The sequence below is a fragment of the Haliaeetus albicilla genome, chromosome 23, assembly GCF_947461875.1.
Source record: "Haliaeetus albicilla chromosome 23, bHalAlb1.1, whole genome shotgun sequence".
Classification (NCBI taxonomy): Eukaryota; Metazoa; Chordata; class Aves; order Accipitriformes; family Accipitridae; genus Haliaeetus; species Haliaeetus albicilla.
In genome coordinates, this window is record NC_091505.1 from 17,914,696 (window position 1) to 17,930,042 (window position 15,347).

At 40.0% G+C, this 15,347-nt stretch overlaps 1 protein-coding gene across 1 annotated transcript in view; it reads left to right on the top strand.

The window, feature by feature from the left end:
- Positions 1 to 1,932: 1,932 nt before the first annotated feature.
- Positions 1,933 to 15,347, top strand: part of LOC104313273 (transmembrane 9 superfamily member 2) — a 34,110-nt gene continuing 20,695 nt past the window's right edge. The window contains exons 1-9 of the mRNA XM_069811466.1: positions 1,933 to 2,159; positions 2,721 to 2,788; positions 4,099 to 4,192; positions 5,904 to 6,031; positions 6,254 to 6,383; positions 8,669 to 8,796; positions 11,241 to 11,352; positions 13,850 to 13,929; positions 14,886 to 14,994. Coding sequence (XP_069667567.1) covers positions 2,043 to 2,159; positions 2,721 to 2,788; positions 4,099 to 4,192; positions 5,904 to 6,031; positions 6,254 to 6,383; positions 8,669 to 8,796; positions 11,241 to 11,352; positions 13,850 to 13,929; positions 14,886 to 14,994 — 966 coding nt within the window. The 5' untranslated portion in view covers positions 1,933 to 2,042. The remainder of the gene's footprint in view (positions 2,160 to 2,720; positions 2,789 to 4,098; positions 4,193 to 5,903; positions 6,032 to 6,253; positions 6,384 to 8,668; positions 8,797 to 11,240; positions 11,353 to 13,849; positions 13,930 to 14,885; positions 14,995 to 15,347) is intronic.

A 15,347-nucleotide genomic window follows, 5' to 3' on the forward strand; every position in this document is an offset into this window, starting at 1 on the left:
ATCTCTCAACTTTGAATTTTCTGATAGGAAATGAAGATAGTAATAAGAGGTCCTAACCCTGGCCCCTACAGAATAAGAAATGGGCTTAGATGGGATAACTGGGGAAACGGAGACCAGGAAAACTCCACCAACCTTTACACAGAAGACAGTTGCTATCTGACTGGCATAGATATATTTGCCCTTGCATTATCACAGCTTAGAAAATTTTCCTTACATTTTGAAAAGTAGAAGAAATGCAATTAAGTATATTACTTACAAACCCACATACATCTAAACTGATCCCTTCATGCCTTTTCATTGATAACCATAAAAATGGGCCCACTAGATGGGAGAGGTGGACAACATTCCATGAGGGTAGTATTCTATGAATTTTTGTTGTAGCTTTCACCTAAAATGTCACTCTCTTGAATTAATCCTATGATGTTTAACAATGTAGTTGAATTTACACTACAAACTTGTTCATACAGAGGGCAGTCCTTTGGATCTCCCTTGTACCATGCTGCACATTTTCATCAAATGTATTGGCCTTTTACCAAGTTTATCATACCTTGGGTTTAAACTGGATAAAGGGTTCAGGAGAGCTGGGGGATGAGGACTAATGAAAACATAAAAAATCTGATCACATAAGACTCATTCAGAATGAATCAAAAAGAGAATGTAATTCCCTCTAGACATATAGTCAAAAACTAATAACTGAAAAGATCAGTTTAATACTTTCATGACAAAGAGCAATTTTCTAGGCAGCTGTCAGTTGATAGGTATTCATAGAAATTCAGCATTTTTCCTCTGTGAAACTCAGACTAGAGTAGATGAGAGCAGCACACAGTAATTGTTTCTGGCACTGACTTTGTCAACCATTTCTAAACTGGGACTCCCTAATGTGCTTCTCCCAAATCACCTGTTTGGGATCTAATTGTGGCCTCTTTCAGTTTAGCAATACAAGGTGGATCACAGGTCCCTAAGACAGAGCTGGAGCTGCCTGAAATGGCAACTCAAATTTTCCAGGCTGAGCTGAAAAGACACAAGATAAGCAATTGTTATACGCTCTTTATTCTTTCTCCTTTTGCCTGGTGTTGTCCTATGTTAAGGGCAAGCCACTACTGACTGACGAGTTGGGTAAAATTGTTGGACGTGGAGGTTTTGCAGGGGTAATGCAAATGTAATGTTAACAGGTTGGAAACCAGAGTGGCAACAGCTTGCCTAAACAGGAAATACAGGGAGGAAGATGGAGGTGGTGTCTACCCAGTATTGACAGCAATGCCTTTAGTGCAATGTCTTAGACAGCAGCGAGTATCTGTCTTGCCATGGTGGCATGGAGCTTGGCTTGCAGCCATCACTTGTTCTTACCCTGCTTCTCAGACAGGTTTTGCAGGTGTCCCTGAGCGCTGCTCCTGCCATTGCCACCTGAGTGAGCAAGCCTGGAGTTTGGCATCACGTTCGTGGCACCACTGTGGCTGCGTTGCAGCAAGGAGCCACGGGACACCATGAGCTGGTGTGCATCCCACTGTTGTTGGCTGCAAACATCTCAAGATGCTAAAACAGACATGAAAAAAATCAAATATAATTCTTAAAAGAAGCAGGGTTGCAGATGAAGGTTGCAGTACAAAATCTTGAATTTCCACCCCTAATTTCTGAGCTGGTAAAATCCCATTTAAATGTTTTTCTGCTATGCTGGGGACTAAACCCTGTAAAGAGGTTCTGGTATAAGCCACCACAGGGGACTTTGGGAAAATGGACTGAGGTAGGCGTGGAAGAAGGGAAACCACCTCCTCCCCACCGAGGGGAGGGCGACAGCCCGCCCAAACGTTCTGCTGCCAACAACGGCTGCCGAGAGAACGCCCACCGAGCCTCGGGGTGCCCTGCCTCAAGATGGCGCCCAGCGCCTCACCTCCTCACCGCGCAGGCGCCGCGGCCCCCAACGCGATTGTGACGCCGCCGCTACCGGCCTCCGCCTCAGCTGAGGCCGCCTCTGCAAGGCGCTGGCCGGGGGAGTCGGGGCTGCAGCCTCGGCTCATGGTGCCTTCGCCCCTTCAGGCTGGAAGATGAGGCTGCTGGCGGCCGGACTTTTGCTGGTGGCGCCTCTCTGCGCCGCCTTCTACCTGCCCGGCTTGGCGCCTGTCAGCTTCTGTGAGGAGGGCGAGGAGAGCGAGGGCTGCAAGGTGAGAGCCCTCACGGGAGGGCCCGACACGGGCGGTCGCCCCCCTGGCTGCGGAAACCCCGAGAGGGGCTTGCCCGGCTCGGGGTTTCCGCGGCGGGCGGGGGGGGGGACGGGACAGCCGAGTATCCCCCCGCTCCGCTGCGTGCGGGCTCCGGCCGTTCTCCCTCAGGCGGCAACCTTTGCTCCGGGAAGCCAACCACCACCAGCTCCCTTTGCCTTGGTGCACCCGGTGTTGTTTGGTTTTTGTTTTACGGTGAAAACCTCCCCCTTTCCCACTGAACTTTCCAGTCAGCGCCGGGAGGGTCCTTCGCCGGTGCTCGGTTCCTGGTTGCAGCCTCCTGTGGCGGCGGCGCTGCCGAGGGAGGGCGGCTCTGGCGTGGCCCAGCTCCGCGGCGGCGGTCGGGGCCTGTCAGAAGTCTGTGGTAACTCTGCCGCGGGAAGGCGAGCTACGAAACTTTAACAGCTCTTGCCAGCTAGCCATGCGTTTCCTGTCGGTCACGCTTTCCTTTTTGCAAGTCTGTATTTTCACACTTTTTTTTCCTCCTGGCCTTCCTCGTTTCAGTCATTAATCGAGCTCTTCGTGAACAGACTGGACTCGGTTGAATCAGTTCTGCCATACGAGTATGATGCGTAAGTACATCGCAACAGCCTTCCAGAAGCGTTTGGAAAGCCAGTGTTGTGTTCTCAGTGCAGTGATGCAACTGCTGATACAGCGCGCGTGTTTCTTGAAGCAGTGTTTTCGATGTAGGGATGGAAGAGTAAACCTAGTGCTTGGTGGCACTAGTGAAAAACAAGAGGCTGGAAAGGATGAAGGCCACACGTGTGCCTACTGCCAGTCCTCTGTTAAAGACAAGGCTGCTGGGTTTCTAATGGGTGCATGTTTTTGAGCTGAGTACTAGATTTGGTGTTGACTGTTCGATACATTTGAAAGTTCTTCCTGCTAGTCAAATCTGGGAAGCCAGGAGTTTTGTGTTCCTTGTTTCTGGCAACTAAAACAAATCGGAAGAAGAGTCTTTGTTATTTTTCCTTTTACCACCAAAGCTCTGTATCTAATTCTTGGTTTTTAATTTTTATTATTGTCTATGAAAACTACTACCTGCTTTTGCAGATATTTATAGGCCTACAAAGCAATGATACACACTATGATTTGTAGTCTTGCTGTTGGGCATACAGGAAAGAGAAGCTTGAAGGTGTTGTAGGTCTTATCCTGTGCAGTGCAACAGTACCAGCAAGACCAGAGACTAGCTCAGAAAGCCCCCAGTGTCTCTATTCATATTAAACTTTATGGAAGCCAATGAATTTAGGACCACTTAGTGAGGAAAAGTACTTACTCCCAAAAGATAAGTGTTTGTTTTTTTTTTATAACCTACTGCTACCTGTGTTTAAGTAACGAAGATCCAGAATGGGTATGTTCTCTCTCCCATATTCAGCTGTTTCAGACTGTATGTAGTTGAAAAGAGTTGGTGAATGGCAATTGGCAGTGAGGTACATTAATATTAAAAGCCCTTCCCTTCTTTGGAACAATGTTTCATGTTAAATACTATTTGTAAGGACTCCTTTAAGAAAGGGGTGTGGTTGTTTTTCTAAAACTTTTTTGCAAGAGAAATGGACAGTCTGTAGCGTAGTCTCTTTTTTCCTTCTGTGAGACATTCTATTGTTTGTTTAAATAGCAATTTGAGACGAATGCTTGGATGATGCATCATACGTTTTGTTAGAGATACTTCAGCTGTGATATATCTTGGTTGAAATTGATATGAAAATAGAAATATTTCTATATGATATATGCCAAATTTCTTTGCAAAGGCACTCCAATTTTTACCTGCCAGAAGAAGCATGAATACTGCCATGTTAAGTACATAACTTAAGAAATTGTTTTAGGCTGATATTTACAGTTATATGCCAATTAAAAATTAAAGGTAATCTTTTCCACTTTTTTCCAGTTTTGACTTCTGTCAAGATACAGAAGAGAAAAGACCATCAGAAAATCTTGGACAAGTGCTGTTTGGGGAGAGAATAGCATCATCTCCATATAAGGTTATTTTATCCCTTGAAGTTGATCCTGTTTAAACTTGATAGCTGCCATTCTGATGGCTGTAATCCATAGACATTGCTGAAGATTTGATGATTGTGTGGTTATTTTTTTTTTAATATAAGCTTTATAGTGTTTATGTAATAAAAAGAAAACCCCTCCCACCCCAAAGGCATCTTAAGGTAGCTAATTAAAGTTAGGAAGCTGAGCCAGTAATCACTCTTCTTTCCTGTTCTGTGGTAGAGAAGTCCAGAAACTGTATCTTAAGCAGTTCTTGAACAGCTGGGTATATTGTGTATTAGGTGATTTGAAATCATTAGGTTTTTAAATGTAATATTGGAGGCTGTAAACTGGTGGTTCAGGAATTGTGTTGTATACTTGGTTGTACTATTGGGCAACTTCCAGAGTGGGAAGGGGAAGTCAATTTGGGGTTCACTTCCAGTTTTTCCCTTAGCTGGGAAACTTCCATTTTTTTCACTTAACATCTGTTGTCTAAAACCAAATTTTTCATTGTTGATGCATGTCACTTGAAATCTTCTGTAAAATAAATGTATGGAATTATTTTGTAAATTAGGTATGTAATATTTTTCTGTCTCATGCCCTGCATTAGCAATGACCAAATGTAGTGTCCCTAAAAAGCTATACAATCAACTCGGGAAAATTATTAGCAGTAAAAGAGAGATGGTCAAACACTGGCTCTTAATGCTTGAAAGCTGTATACTGTTCAAGTGCAGTTTCCAGGCTGGGGTTTGCTGGTGAAACTGAAAACTGGACTATGTTTGTGTGTGAGGGTAGCTAGATAATCCAAATCCCTGTGAGAAAGAGGCAGTAGAGTTCCTGAGTCTACTGCTGCTCAGTCATTAGGGACCTAGTCACATCTTTTCATAGGACTGTTAAGGAGGCGATGCCTCCTCCCTTGTGTAAACTGCTTCTAGAAGTCTCTTTTTCTTTGTCTCTCTGAGCTAATGTAATTTTAAGTCTTATGAGTGCTGGCCACAAGAAGCTGTTAAATACACAGTATAGTGGTTCATTTGGACTGGATACCCATTGAATAGGTATATAACAATTACTTGTTCGAAATGGCTGCACACTACAGTAATTAGAAAATGCTGTTATTGGTTAGTGTTTAGGCCTTGATACTGTTAGAGTTTTCAGCTCACTATGTTAGAGTGTTGGCTCACTAACAGGTAAATCCTAACTGGGTTGGAATAGAACTTTGGTATACAAATGTGAGCACGTTTGTGTTAGGTGGTGTTGGCAGTTGAAGCTTAGATGCTGTGCAACTTGTTGCATTTTTGGCAGCCTTGTCTAATAACTTAGTCATCATGGGGAAATGCAGCTAAAATTAACAGGAAACATTAAAAAAGGGTGCAGTTAGCAGTCTGGTTTAGCAGATGATGAAATGACCAAAATAAAACAAACTGGTAAGAGAAAAAAGCAGTACCTTTTGTACTAATTTTCAAATTTCAGTCCTCAGGGTTTATCTGGAGGTAGTTTGTCTGGGCTATTGAGATTTTTAGCAATGTGAAAGGGAATTACTGGTGCTGAGTATACATAAATTTTGACATTTAAGTTAAAGCTGTTGTATGGGAAATTCTGGCTTTAATAGCAAGGAAGTGAAGTATCTCAAAAAAAGTCAGCTTTACCTGAAGAAAAGACTGTAGCAGATTTTTGAAGCAAAACTGGAGTTACTCTTTTTGTGTGCTTTTTTAACAGTTCACTTTTAAAAAGCAAGAAACATGCAAGAAGGTTTGTACAAGATCATATGACCCAGGAAACAGTGCTGATAAAAGCAAACTGGCTTTTTTGAAGAAAGGAATGCAGTTGAATTACCAGCATCACTGGTAAGCTGAGATACGTGCTTGAGGTTGGGGGTTTCTTGCCTGCTTTTTTGCATTGTTATCTATGTTTCAGGTGGTCGCTTTCTTTGTTCTATGTGATAGTTGTCCTCTACTGTGTATCTTGTGGGCACTACTGAAAACTGTGCATTACCTGAATGTTAAATGTCAATGTGAAATATGGTGCATCCCTTTCTGAGGACGTGTTCTTTGATGATTTCTGTCTAGGATTATCGATAACATGCCTGTAACGTGGTGCTATGATGTGGAAGATGGACAAAAATACTGTAATCCAGGATTTCCAATAGGATGTTTTGTTACTCCAGATGGTAGAGTTAAAGATGCTTGTGTTATAAATGTAAGTGGTGGAACTTTTTTCGTTAGTATAGCAGATGTAATTTCATTTACAGTTTTATTTTTAAGCTTTCTTTTCCTGAGAAAGAACAGATACCCTTGTAGGCATGGTTAACGTTCAGAACGTGGGCATTGACAAAGCTGAATGCTGCTTCTGTGTGCAGTGTCTCACTGATACAATTGTCCAAAAAAAGTGTTCATGCAGATCTTTTGACCATTATAGATAAAGCTATAAAACAGCTGTATTGGTGTCTAAAAGCTTTAGAAAATTATGGTTTTGTGCTGAAACTTCATGTGTATCCATCCCTGTACTTATTCATTCTTTGTCCATGTTGTGTTTGTGTGCAAGACCTTCTTTTATCGATTTCAGATAGAAGCTCTATAGTGAAGACCTAGAAACGAGCACTGTGTTCTAGTTGCAGAAGTTATGTCTAGCACAGTTTACAAGTTAAATGTGTCAGGGTTTTCCCAGATGGCTGGAAGATAACAAACACAGCTGTGATGGGGAAAGAATTATATTGACAACAATCTGAAGTGTGTCAGTCATCCTGGGAGTTCCATGGTGAACTAGTACGGTTACAGATAATAGTCATACAGTTTTATCTCTCCTGGGGTGAGGGACCACACTCCTCTCAGCGAGGAGAGAGCTCCCTGCTATGAGTCTGCTCTGCCATATGACTTACTGCTTGTATGCAGTGCAGTCAATTTATTTGTGTTCGGCAGGTCTGATGCTTCTTGGAAGTGATGCATTTATCATGCATGTTCAGTTTACTCTGTTTACAGTCACCTTCCAACTCAGTTACTCCTCAGGCTCCCTAGACTATTGAAAATGGTCTGTGAATTGAATAACCTATTCCAGTTAGGTGTTCAACTTTATCACTTTGTATATGAGATTGTTTTTATGTTAAATTGATACTGGTGTATGTTGTGTTGGAAGCTATCTGGTACGTAGAAAATGGTTGTAGCAAAGTCAGCAACTTGGATGAAAAGTTGTTTTTTTTTACGGGGAGGCCTTCATACATAGGCATCAATGGTTGAATTTCCTATTGAGTGCTTAGGGAGTTTGTACTGTGTATACATGAAATGCTGTGCAAATTGTGTGTGCTAGCTGTGGTGTAGATGCTTTACCAGTGTAGCTGTCATACCCAGCGTCAGTTTTTGTCTGTGAATTGTAATTGCAATGAGAACGTTGCATGGCATAGCACTAGACGGATGATTGTTACATGGGCATATAAGAACGTAGTACCATCAATATGACTGTAATCTCTGGGCTGAATTGAGGAATTTCATCCTCTTGGAAGTATACCCAAATACCTGTCCCAGCAGACATAATTATCTCTTTTAAAATGGGGGCGGGAAAGGGGTTGTTATCATGCAATGGCACAGCTACTGTTCATCCTCACATTTATGCTGGTGAGCTATATTATTGCTTCAACTGCTGCTTTGGAAATGGAGGAAACAGGTACCTAAAGATGGGGTTATAGTATGACACAGGTATGATCCTAGTCTACTCCCAATGGGAATCTTGTTCATAGTGAGAGAGGAGGAATCCAGATAAATTTGATGCAAGACACCTTCATATTTTGCTCGGAGGGGGCAAGGGATGGAAGTTGTCTGGCAATTGGAAAATGGCTAATATATACATTAAATAAAGGAATTTTTTTTATTTGAAAACTCAACTAGCAGTCTGTCATCCTGGTCCCTTAATTCAAATTAAAGTTTTTTAAACAATGACAGTGTTGAGGAGAAAAGAAAATCGAAGTCAACTTAGTTGACTCTGGTATCATCTGAGCTTTATACAGTTCTTCATAATTCCAGATTCTGAAGGGGTAGGGATGATGAAGCAGAGTAGCTACTGAAGGTGAAAGGTAGTTTTTTGAAGCAGAACCTGGTTTGTAAGCTTTGATAGCTGGAGTGTCTACCAGGAAGACTTGGCGGTGGGGGGTGGTGGGGGAGGACAAGAAATAGTGAATCTGAATTACTTGTATACATCTTTGAACTTGTTTTGGCAGCTTTTTGTGGTAAATACAAAAATGGTGTCAAATACATTTAAATTTTACTAGTAACACAGCTGTGATACTTTATTATGTGGGTTTGTATTTATACAATACTATACCATGTATTGAAAAATATATAAATATTTTATATGGGTATATTAAAAAAGTGAATGTTGAAGTATTTCACCTTTTTTCTTGTACTTCATTGGACAGTAGTCTCATGTAAAGTTCTTGACTGCTTGCGCCCTCTCCTGTTGGAGGAGTTTCTCAATCTCTTGATGATGTTTTGTAGTCAGAGTTTAACAAGAAGAACACTTTCTACCTCTTCAACCACGTTGACATAACAATCATGTACCATAGTGGGAAGGATGAAAACTGGCCTGGTGCAAGACTGGTGATGGCGAGACTGAGACCCCAAAGGTAATTGTGCATTAGAACAGCAAGTTCTAGTACAAGGGAGTCCCAACAGTAGTGGCAAATTTAGAAATGATATTTGATGTCAGTAAGTTCTGGGGAACTGGTTGTTTTGACTTCTGATAAAGCTTTCAGTATACTGGTTCACAGCTGGAACTTTATTTACAAAGAGCAGTTCCATGGCTGTAAAATGTCACTTAACTTTGCTTTTAAAATGTTCTCCGAAGTCCCTCCTGATGGAAAAACTGCTTATGCGGACTCTTAGAACCTAACACAAACAATAGAAGCTTTCTCATGTTTTTATTGATTTGCATCTGGGTGTGCATTACTTTCTTTCAAAAGACATGTTTTCACATACACTGAGAAACATCCTTTAACTGAGTGACAATTTCCCATGTCATCTCTCTTATTATTGCTGCATTGCCTCCCAAATGTGCTTTGTATGAACGTACAGTATTTGTACAGGTGTACTTCTTCGTGTGTTAGTTTGGATACTGAGGTATGGGTGAAATATCAAGTTAATACTGGTATTCAGAACAGCTGAAGATGACGACTAATTTCCTAAGAATATTAACTTATTTTCTTCAACAGTGGCTTCTTTGTTTCTCTGTGGACTAGAGAGGAGATGCAACAATTCAGAAACAGACTGAAGCGCTTACTTTGGCCTCTTGTCAGTCTGTTCACGTACAGTTCATACTTACCTATATTTGAAAACTGCAGTCTGTTTAGAAAATTTCAAAGAAGGTTGCTTTTTTTTTTAGCTAAACTCTTCCCTCTTTTCTGCAGAGGTTAGGTACATTCTTAAATTATGCTACCACAGTTTCTCAAGTCATACAGATGTGTAGTACAACATGAGTTGAGTATACTTGTTTTTTCTGTTGCAATGGTATAGTGTGTTTTTAGTGAATTATACTTGCTGTGCAAGTTTATTCCTTCCATTTACATCTGCTCTGAGATGCTGGCAAGAAGATTCTACCAACCTTCTCCATTTTTGATTAATGCTTTATCAGTTGTATCCTGAATGGTTGAAAAATGAGAATTTTTCTTTTCACTAGTAATGCAGACCACAAGGGGGCACAGTTAGGTTGCACATAACCTTAATTTTGTCATTCTCTGACCTGGTGTTTTGCTTGGTACTTTACTTCAACCTTGAAGCTCTCCCGATGGGGAGTATTTGTGGCTGGCGCACCCTACGCCTTTCATGAGAGTTCTTATTATCTTGTGGCTTGACTTTGTTGTTGACATATAATAACGCATGTAAGGTAGAATTGTTTATCTAAATTGGGTGAATACAACTTGCCCAAGACCGTATGAGAGGGAAGCTATTTTCCAGTGTTAGAGGAGGTTCACAGGAGTGAATTCAAGCAAACCTTAAGGTTTCTTTGACTTTGTGCTTCTGTAGCTACAGTATTTCTAAGGTACCGCAGAGAAGGGTTTGTGTATTTGAATTTTAGAATGTAGAACATTGTTTTGAGTTGTTCTATATTTTTCAGAGTACACAAGGCTGACAAGGTGAAATTAGACCACCTGTATAGGAATGGAAAATGGAAAGGTTCCTACAGTCATTTCTTTTGCCCCAGTGTAAAAAAATAACAGTAATAAAAAAAACCAAAAAGATGCTCCCAAATCTACCAAGACAAAATAAATGCACTTCTCCCTATGAAACTTGAGGGAAGGTGAGAACCTGTGGGGATTGCTAAGAATTTCTCTGTCTTCCTTACTGATGAGCACACACTGAGATTAAGTCCTTCACCAATAATGTAGTCTTGTTAAAATGTTGGAAGGGAGGTATGATGGCAGAGAAGGGATATTTTGTGTTAAAGGTTACAATCTTACCAGGTAAAGATCTCCAGACTTCACAGCCTGGTTAACCGCGCAGCATTTTAGCTTAGGGCTAGGACTTTATTCTGATCATGGCAGAAAAGTGGGTAGGGTGAAACCACATCTCATGACCTTTAGAGGTCTGCAGTTCTCATCTCCCACATGCTTAGCAAATAACTTTACCTATAATGTTCTCAAATGCCTAGAAGTGTGAACAGATATTAACTGAATGTAGGATAGTGATCCAAGATCCAAATCCCTAGGATGCTTTCTGTGGAGTTTTTAGCTCTCACCACAAGTGCTTGTGAGAACTAGTGTTCAGTTCTGTTGTGGCTTTAAAGCTGTTACAGAAATGCTGTATAATGATACCTAATTATATGCATGATTTTATTTTTCTCATTATCACTAGCTACAAACATAAGTATTAATAAAAATATATTTTTAAGAACTTCAACCTTTGTTGGCAGAAGAACAGAAAAGCAGGTTCTCAAATAAGTTGAATACCTGTACAAAATGACATACACTGCTCTCCTTGTTTGTTTGTTTTTAAATAAAACCTTGTTTTAATTACCTTAGAAAAGAATTTGTGAAAATTTATCCTGTATTATTTAACTTTTTTTTCCCCTTAGCTACAAACATACAGATGAGAACAACTTAAGTTGTGAAGGTCCACCTATGGAGATTCCTGGAGAATTCACCAATAAACTGAATTTGATCTACACTTACTCTGTGACATTTGAAGTAAGTATTGAATTTGTTACATTAATATGTAATTCCCCAGATGAATGAAATCAGAACAACTGGATAATTTGCTCATAGCCACGACTGGATTAAAGCAGTGTAAATTCCATAAGGATGATCTTGTGAAGCAGTTTTCCCAAAACCTGTTACTTTTTCATTACTGTAGTTTAAGTGACACTTGGAATGTATAAATAAAGCCTTTTTTTTTTTTTTGACCTCTCTTATGACTAATAGAAAGGTAGTAGATTGAATAACTGCAAGAGTTGTCTTCCTTGCGGTGTGCTCTTAGGTTTTCAGAGTTCAGTCAGGGTACTGATAGTCTCATGTTGAAGAAATGTTTGTATTATATTTGGAGACGCTTTTGTGCTAAATGTAGATTATAGCATATTATAAAGCTGTTTTTTCTAGTGAAGTTGCAGGCTTTGTCTCATTTTGTATAGCTTTTATTCACTAGCTTTTTTTGAGTAGGTGGCCATTTATCTTTTAGGGTTTAATACTCTAATGTTTACTAATACTCTAATGCTTTATTCAGCCTGTGATGACTTGGGCAGGAGGAAATTAGGCTTTCTTGCAACTGGGTCTTTACCCCAGCGTGGAAAGTGAGCCTCCTGTGGGGGTAAAGGTAATTTGATTCAAGTTACTTCAGACCTTGGTACTTTGGTTTCAGTCTGTCCTGAAAGCATGGTTGTTTTTCTGATGTAAGACACCAGTCTTACAGGATTTGGCTTGAGACCACCAGCTTATTTTGTATAGGCAGTCAAGCAGCCGTCATATGGTAACAGCTTTCATTCTACCAAATTGAATTTGATTTGAACCAATGACCTTGAGGTGCAAGGCTCTATATCCTGTTACTTTTCCCTTGAGACACCCAATCCTCCTTAGACTCTCTGAGTTTACTACATGAATGAGCCTCCTGTCTATTAACATTTGTGTTTAAATCTTGGTGATAAATTGCAATTTAGAATTGCAATGTGAACTTTGCCCGGTTATTCGCGCGACGTGTTATGCATTTGAGCTGCCTACTCCCTTTTTCTCAGGCGTAGAGCAGGTGAGGCTTAGCTGCCATGGGTTCAGGCGCTTCCAGCAGATGGCACTCAGCACATCCCAATCACCAGGCACTTCAAAACTGCTTATTTTCTCTGTTACCCATTAGCCTTGATTTGAAATAATACCTGATATGTTTTACTTTTTATTAGCAGTTTCAGAATAACTTAAAAGGGGAGTATTTATCAGTGAAAAGTATTTTTTTAAATAGGAGAACATTTGTTTCAGTAAGCCTGAATATATAAACCAGTAAAATGCATAACTGTTCATTCATGGTCCTTTCTAGTATGGCAGCTGACTTCTGGTGAGAAAGCTATGGTGTCTGCTTTAATTCATTGAAATGGGCAAGGTATTTAGGTCTGTGTATGTGCAAAATATACATGATCGTGCCTTTAATTTTTAGTACCCAAGTGTACAAAAATGTAAGCATGTGAGCAGTTTGATGTGCAGGTAACAAACTTTAGAACCACACTTCTGAAACTCTTCCAACTAGCTGTGAACTGCTGATCAGCTACTGCTTGGGCTGATAAAGAGCAACTTAAGGCAATTTCAGCCACATGGTTGTGTTGGTGCAGTTCTTCATTGTTATATGTTCTTGATCCAGAACATGAATGGGAACTTAAAAACTCTAGGCTGGAGACACAGTCTAAATTTTGAAAATTAACTGTACAAAGTTACCACCTGGTGAATAAATGAAGAAGTTCAGCAGAACTTCATGCCAGTCAGCAGATAGAATTTGGTAGTAGGACTGCAGGCATACATCCCATGAGACAAGCTGTAGAGGACAAAGCTTGGGGGTTAGAAAGAATCATCACTGGTACAGCTCTCACATGAAGTGTTTAGAGGAGGAGATAGAAGAGAATGGAAGCATCTTTCAAAGGTGAAAGTTGCTGAATGATTTCTTCTTAAATTCTTCACAGGGATATCTGGAAATGAAAGTTGTCTGCCAGGAATCAGAGTGGAAAATAGTCTGTATCAGACAGCATTATGGCAGGGAGTGAGGAAGCCTGTGCTAAGTACATTAAAGGTGATGAGAGAAAAAAATTCCAGGGGAAACTAGAAACATATTCACAGAGTATGTTTAACAAAGTTGAAGTTTCAAGATCAGTGTGCTATGCTGGGTGTATCTTGTAGTGATGGCATGATTGTTTTTCAGCATGCATTTGGGAGCTGCAGGCAGCTACATACTGAATCACAGAAAGATGAGGCTTAGTGAAGCCTCAGTTGAAGGCAGAAGACGTGGATAGGAGACTTCAATAAACAAGATATTCTTTGAGAGGCTGAAGAGATGAATTAATGCAAGAGGGAGGTCTAACATCCAGGGTTGATACCAAGCTTAGATATTAATGCTGAATGGAAGGTTTGTGGAAGAGATTTGATGTGCTTATTCCTTCTCAGAGACTGCAACAAACTTGTACTTGTTTCTGTTAATGGCTATTTAATTTCTTTGTAGGAAAAAAATAATATTAAGTGGGCTTCCAGATGGGACTATATTTTGGAGTCCATGCCACATACGAACATCCAGTGGTTTAGGTAAGATTTGCATTTATACAGTGAATAACCTTGCAGGGGAGCACAAAGATTTCTTCTTTGTGCTTCCAGGGATATATAACTTCTGCTGTGGTAGAACAAAGTCAGTTTTCAGGCAAGAAAACTTTCTTGTTTTCATATGTGAAGTAACTTTTATCAGTCTTCCATCTCTTGGGAGCAACTGTAGTATTGCGTTTCAGCAAAGGAATGCACCATCAGTGTCCAAAAGGAAAGCAGCTTCCATCGTTTTACTTTATCATCTCCATTCTGTAGAACTTTTGAGACATTGCCACTCTGCGGTGTTCTTATTGTTACTGTCTGGCTTTCCCTAACTGCCAAATGAGAGGTACATATGTGTACTGTGTGTTTTGTACTCAGCAGCTGCTTACAGTAAAAAGAAGGGCTTTTTTTCATGAGTAAAAGATGTATATGAAAAGCTCTTACTTATTTCCCTCTGTACCATGCAAATGATATCAAGTAAGTAGATCATTTATGTTGAAATGTTAATGTTTTGCAATATAAAGTGTTTGAAAAGGCTAATCTGATTAATTATGTCTCCACAAAATATTAAGTCGTGTGATGTAGATTTCATTGGTTGAAAGATATAAAATCTATTTGACAAAGTTTGCTTTAAGAGCTGTAGCTGTTTCACTAGGGAAATTACTTCTGAGCTATATGAGGAGGAAAATAAAAGCAATACGTAACGGTCTTGAGAATTAACAATATATCATAAAATACAATTCTTCTCATTTCTGTCTCCTAAGAAATCGTAAAGGTACACAACTTAAAAGTTTATCTTCTCTGGGTGCAAAGATACTAAAAGGTCTGAATGACTTAAGTGAAGTCTGAATATCTAAGGCTATTCCTCAGACTTGAGCTGTACATGTGGTATGAATTGGAGTTCATGTCCTGAAACCTGAATAAGTGGATTGAAAGTTTGACTTTTTCTTTATCTACAGTATAATGAATTCCCTCGTAATTGTTCTCTTCTTATCTGGCATGGTGGCTATGATCATTCTGAGGACTCTTCATAAAGACATTGCAAGATACAACCAGATTGATTCTTCTGTGAGTAAGATTTACAGCTTTTACATGAGCATGTTTTTCCGGAGATAGTGTTGTCTTATCAATTAGTTTTGAATACAATCTAAAGAGATGCATAGCTACCAAGAATTTGATACGTGCTAATATATCTGGGAGTTAAAAATAGCTTTATTGTTATTTCATCTTTTCTAACAGCAGGAATACATGGGCAGATGTGGCAGTCTTACTTTTCTAGTGTCATTTGATGAACTTGTAATGTGCAAAGACAGACTTCAGGTTTTAGAAGTATGTGGAGTGATTCACAGAAACTTTTTGGTAGTGAACGAACTTGATTTTGAAATGTTAAATCCCTTTGTTCCAAGATCTCAACCAAGGAA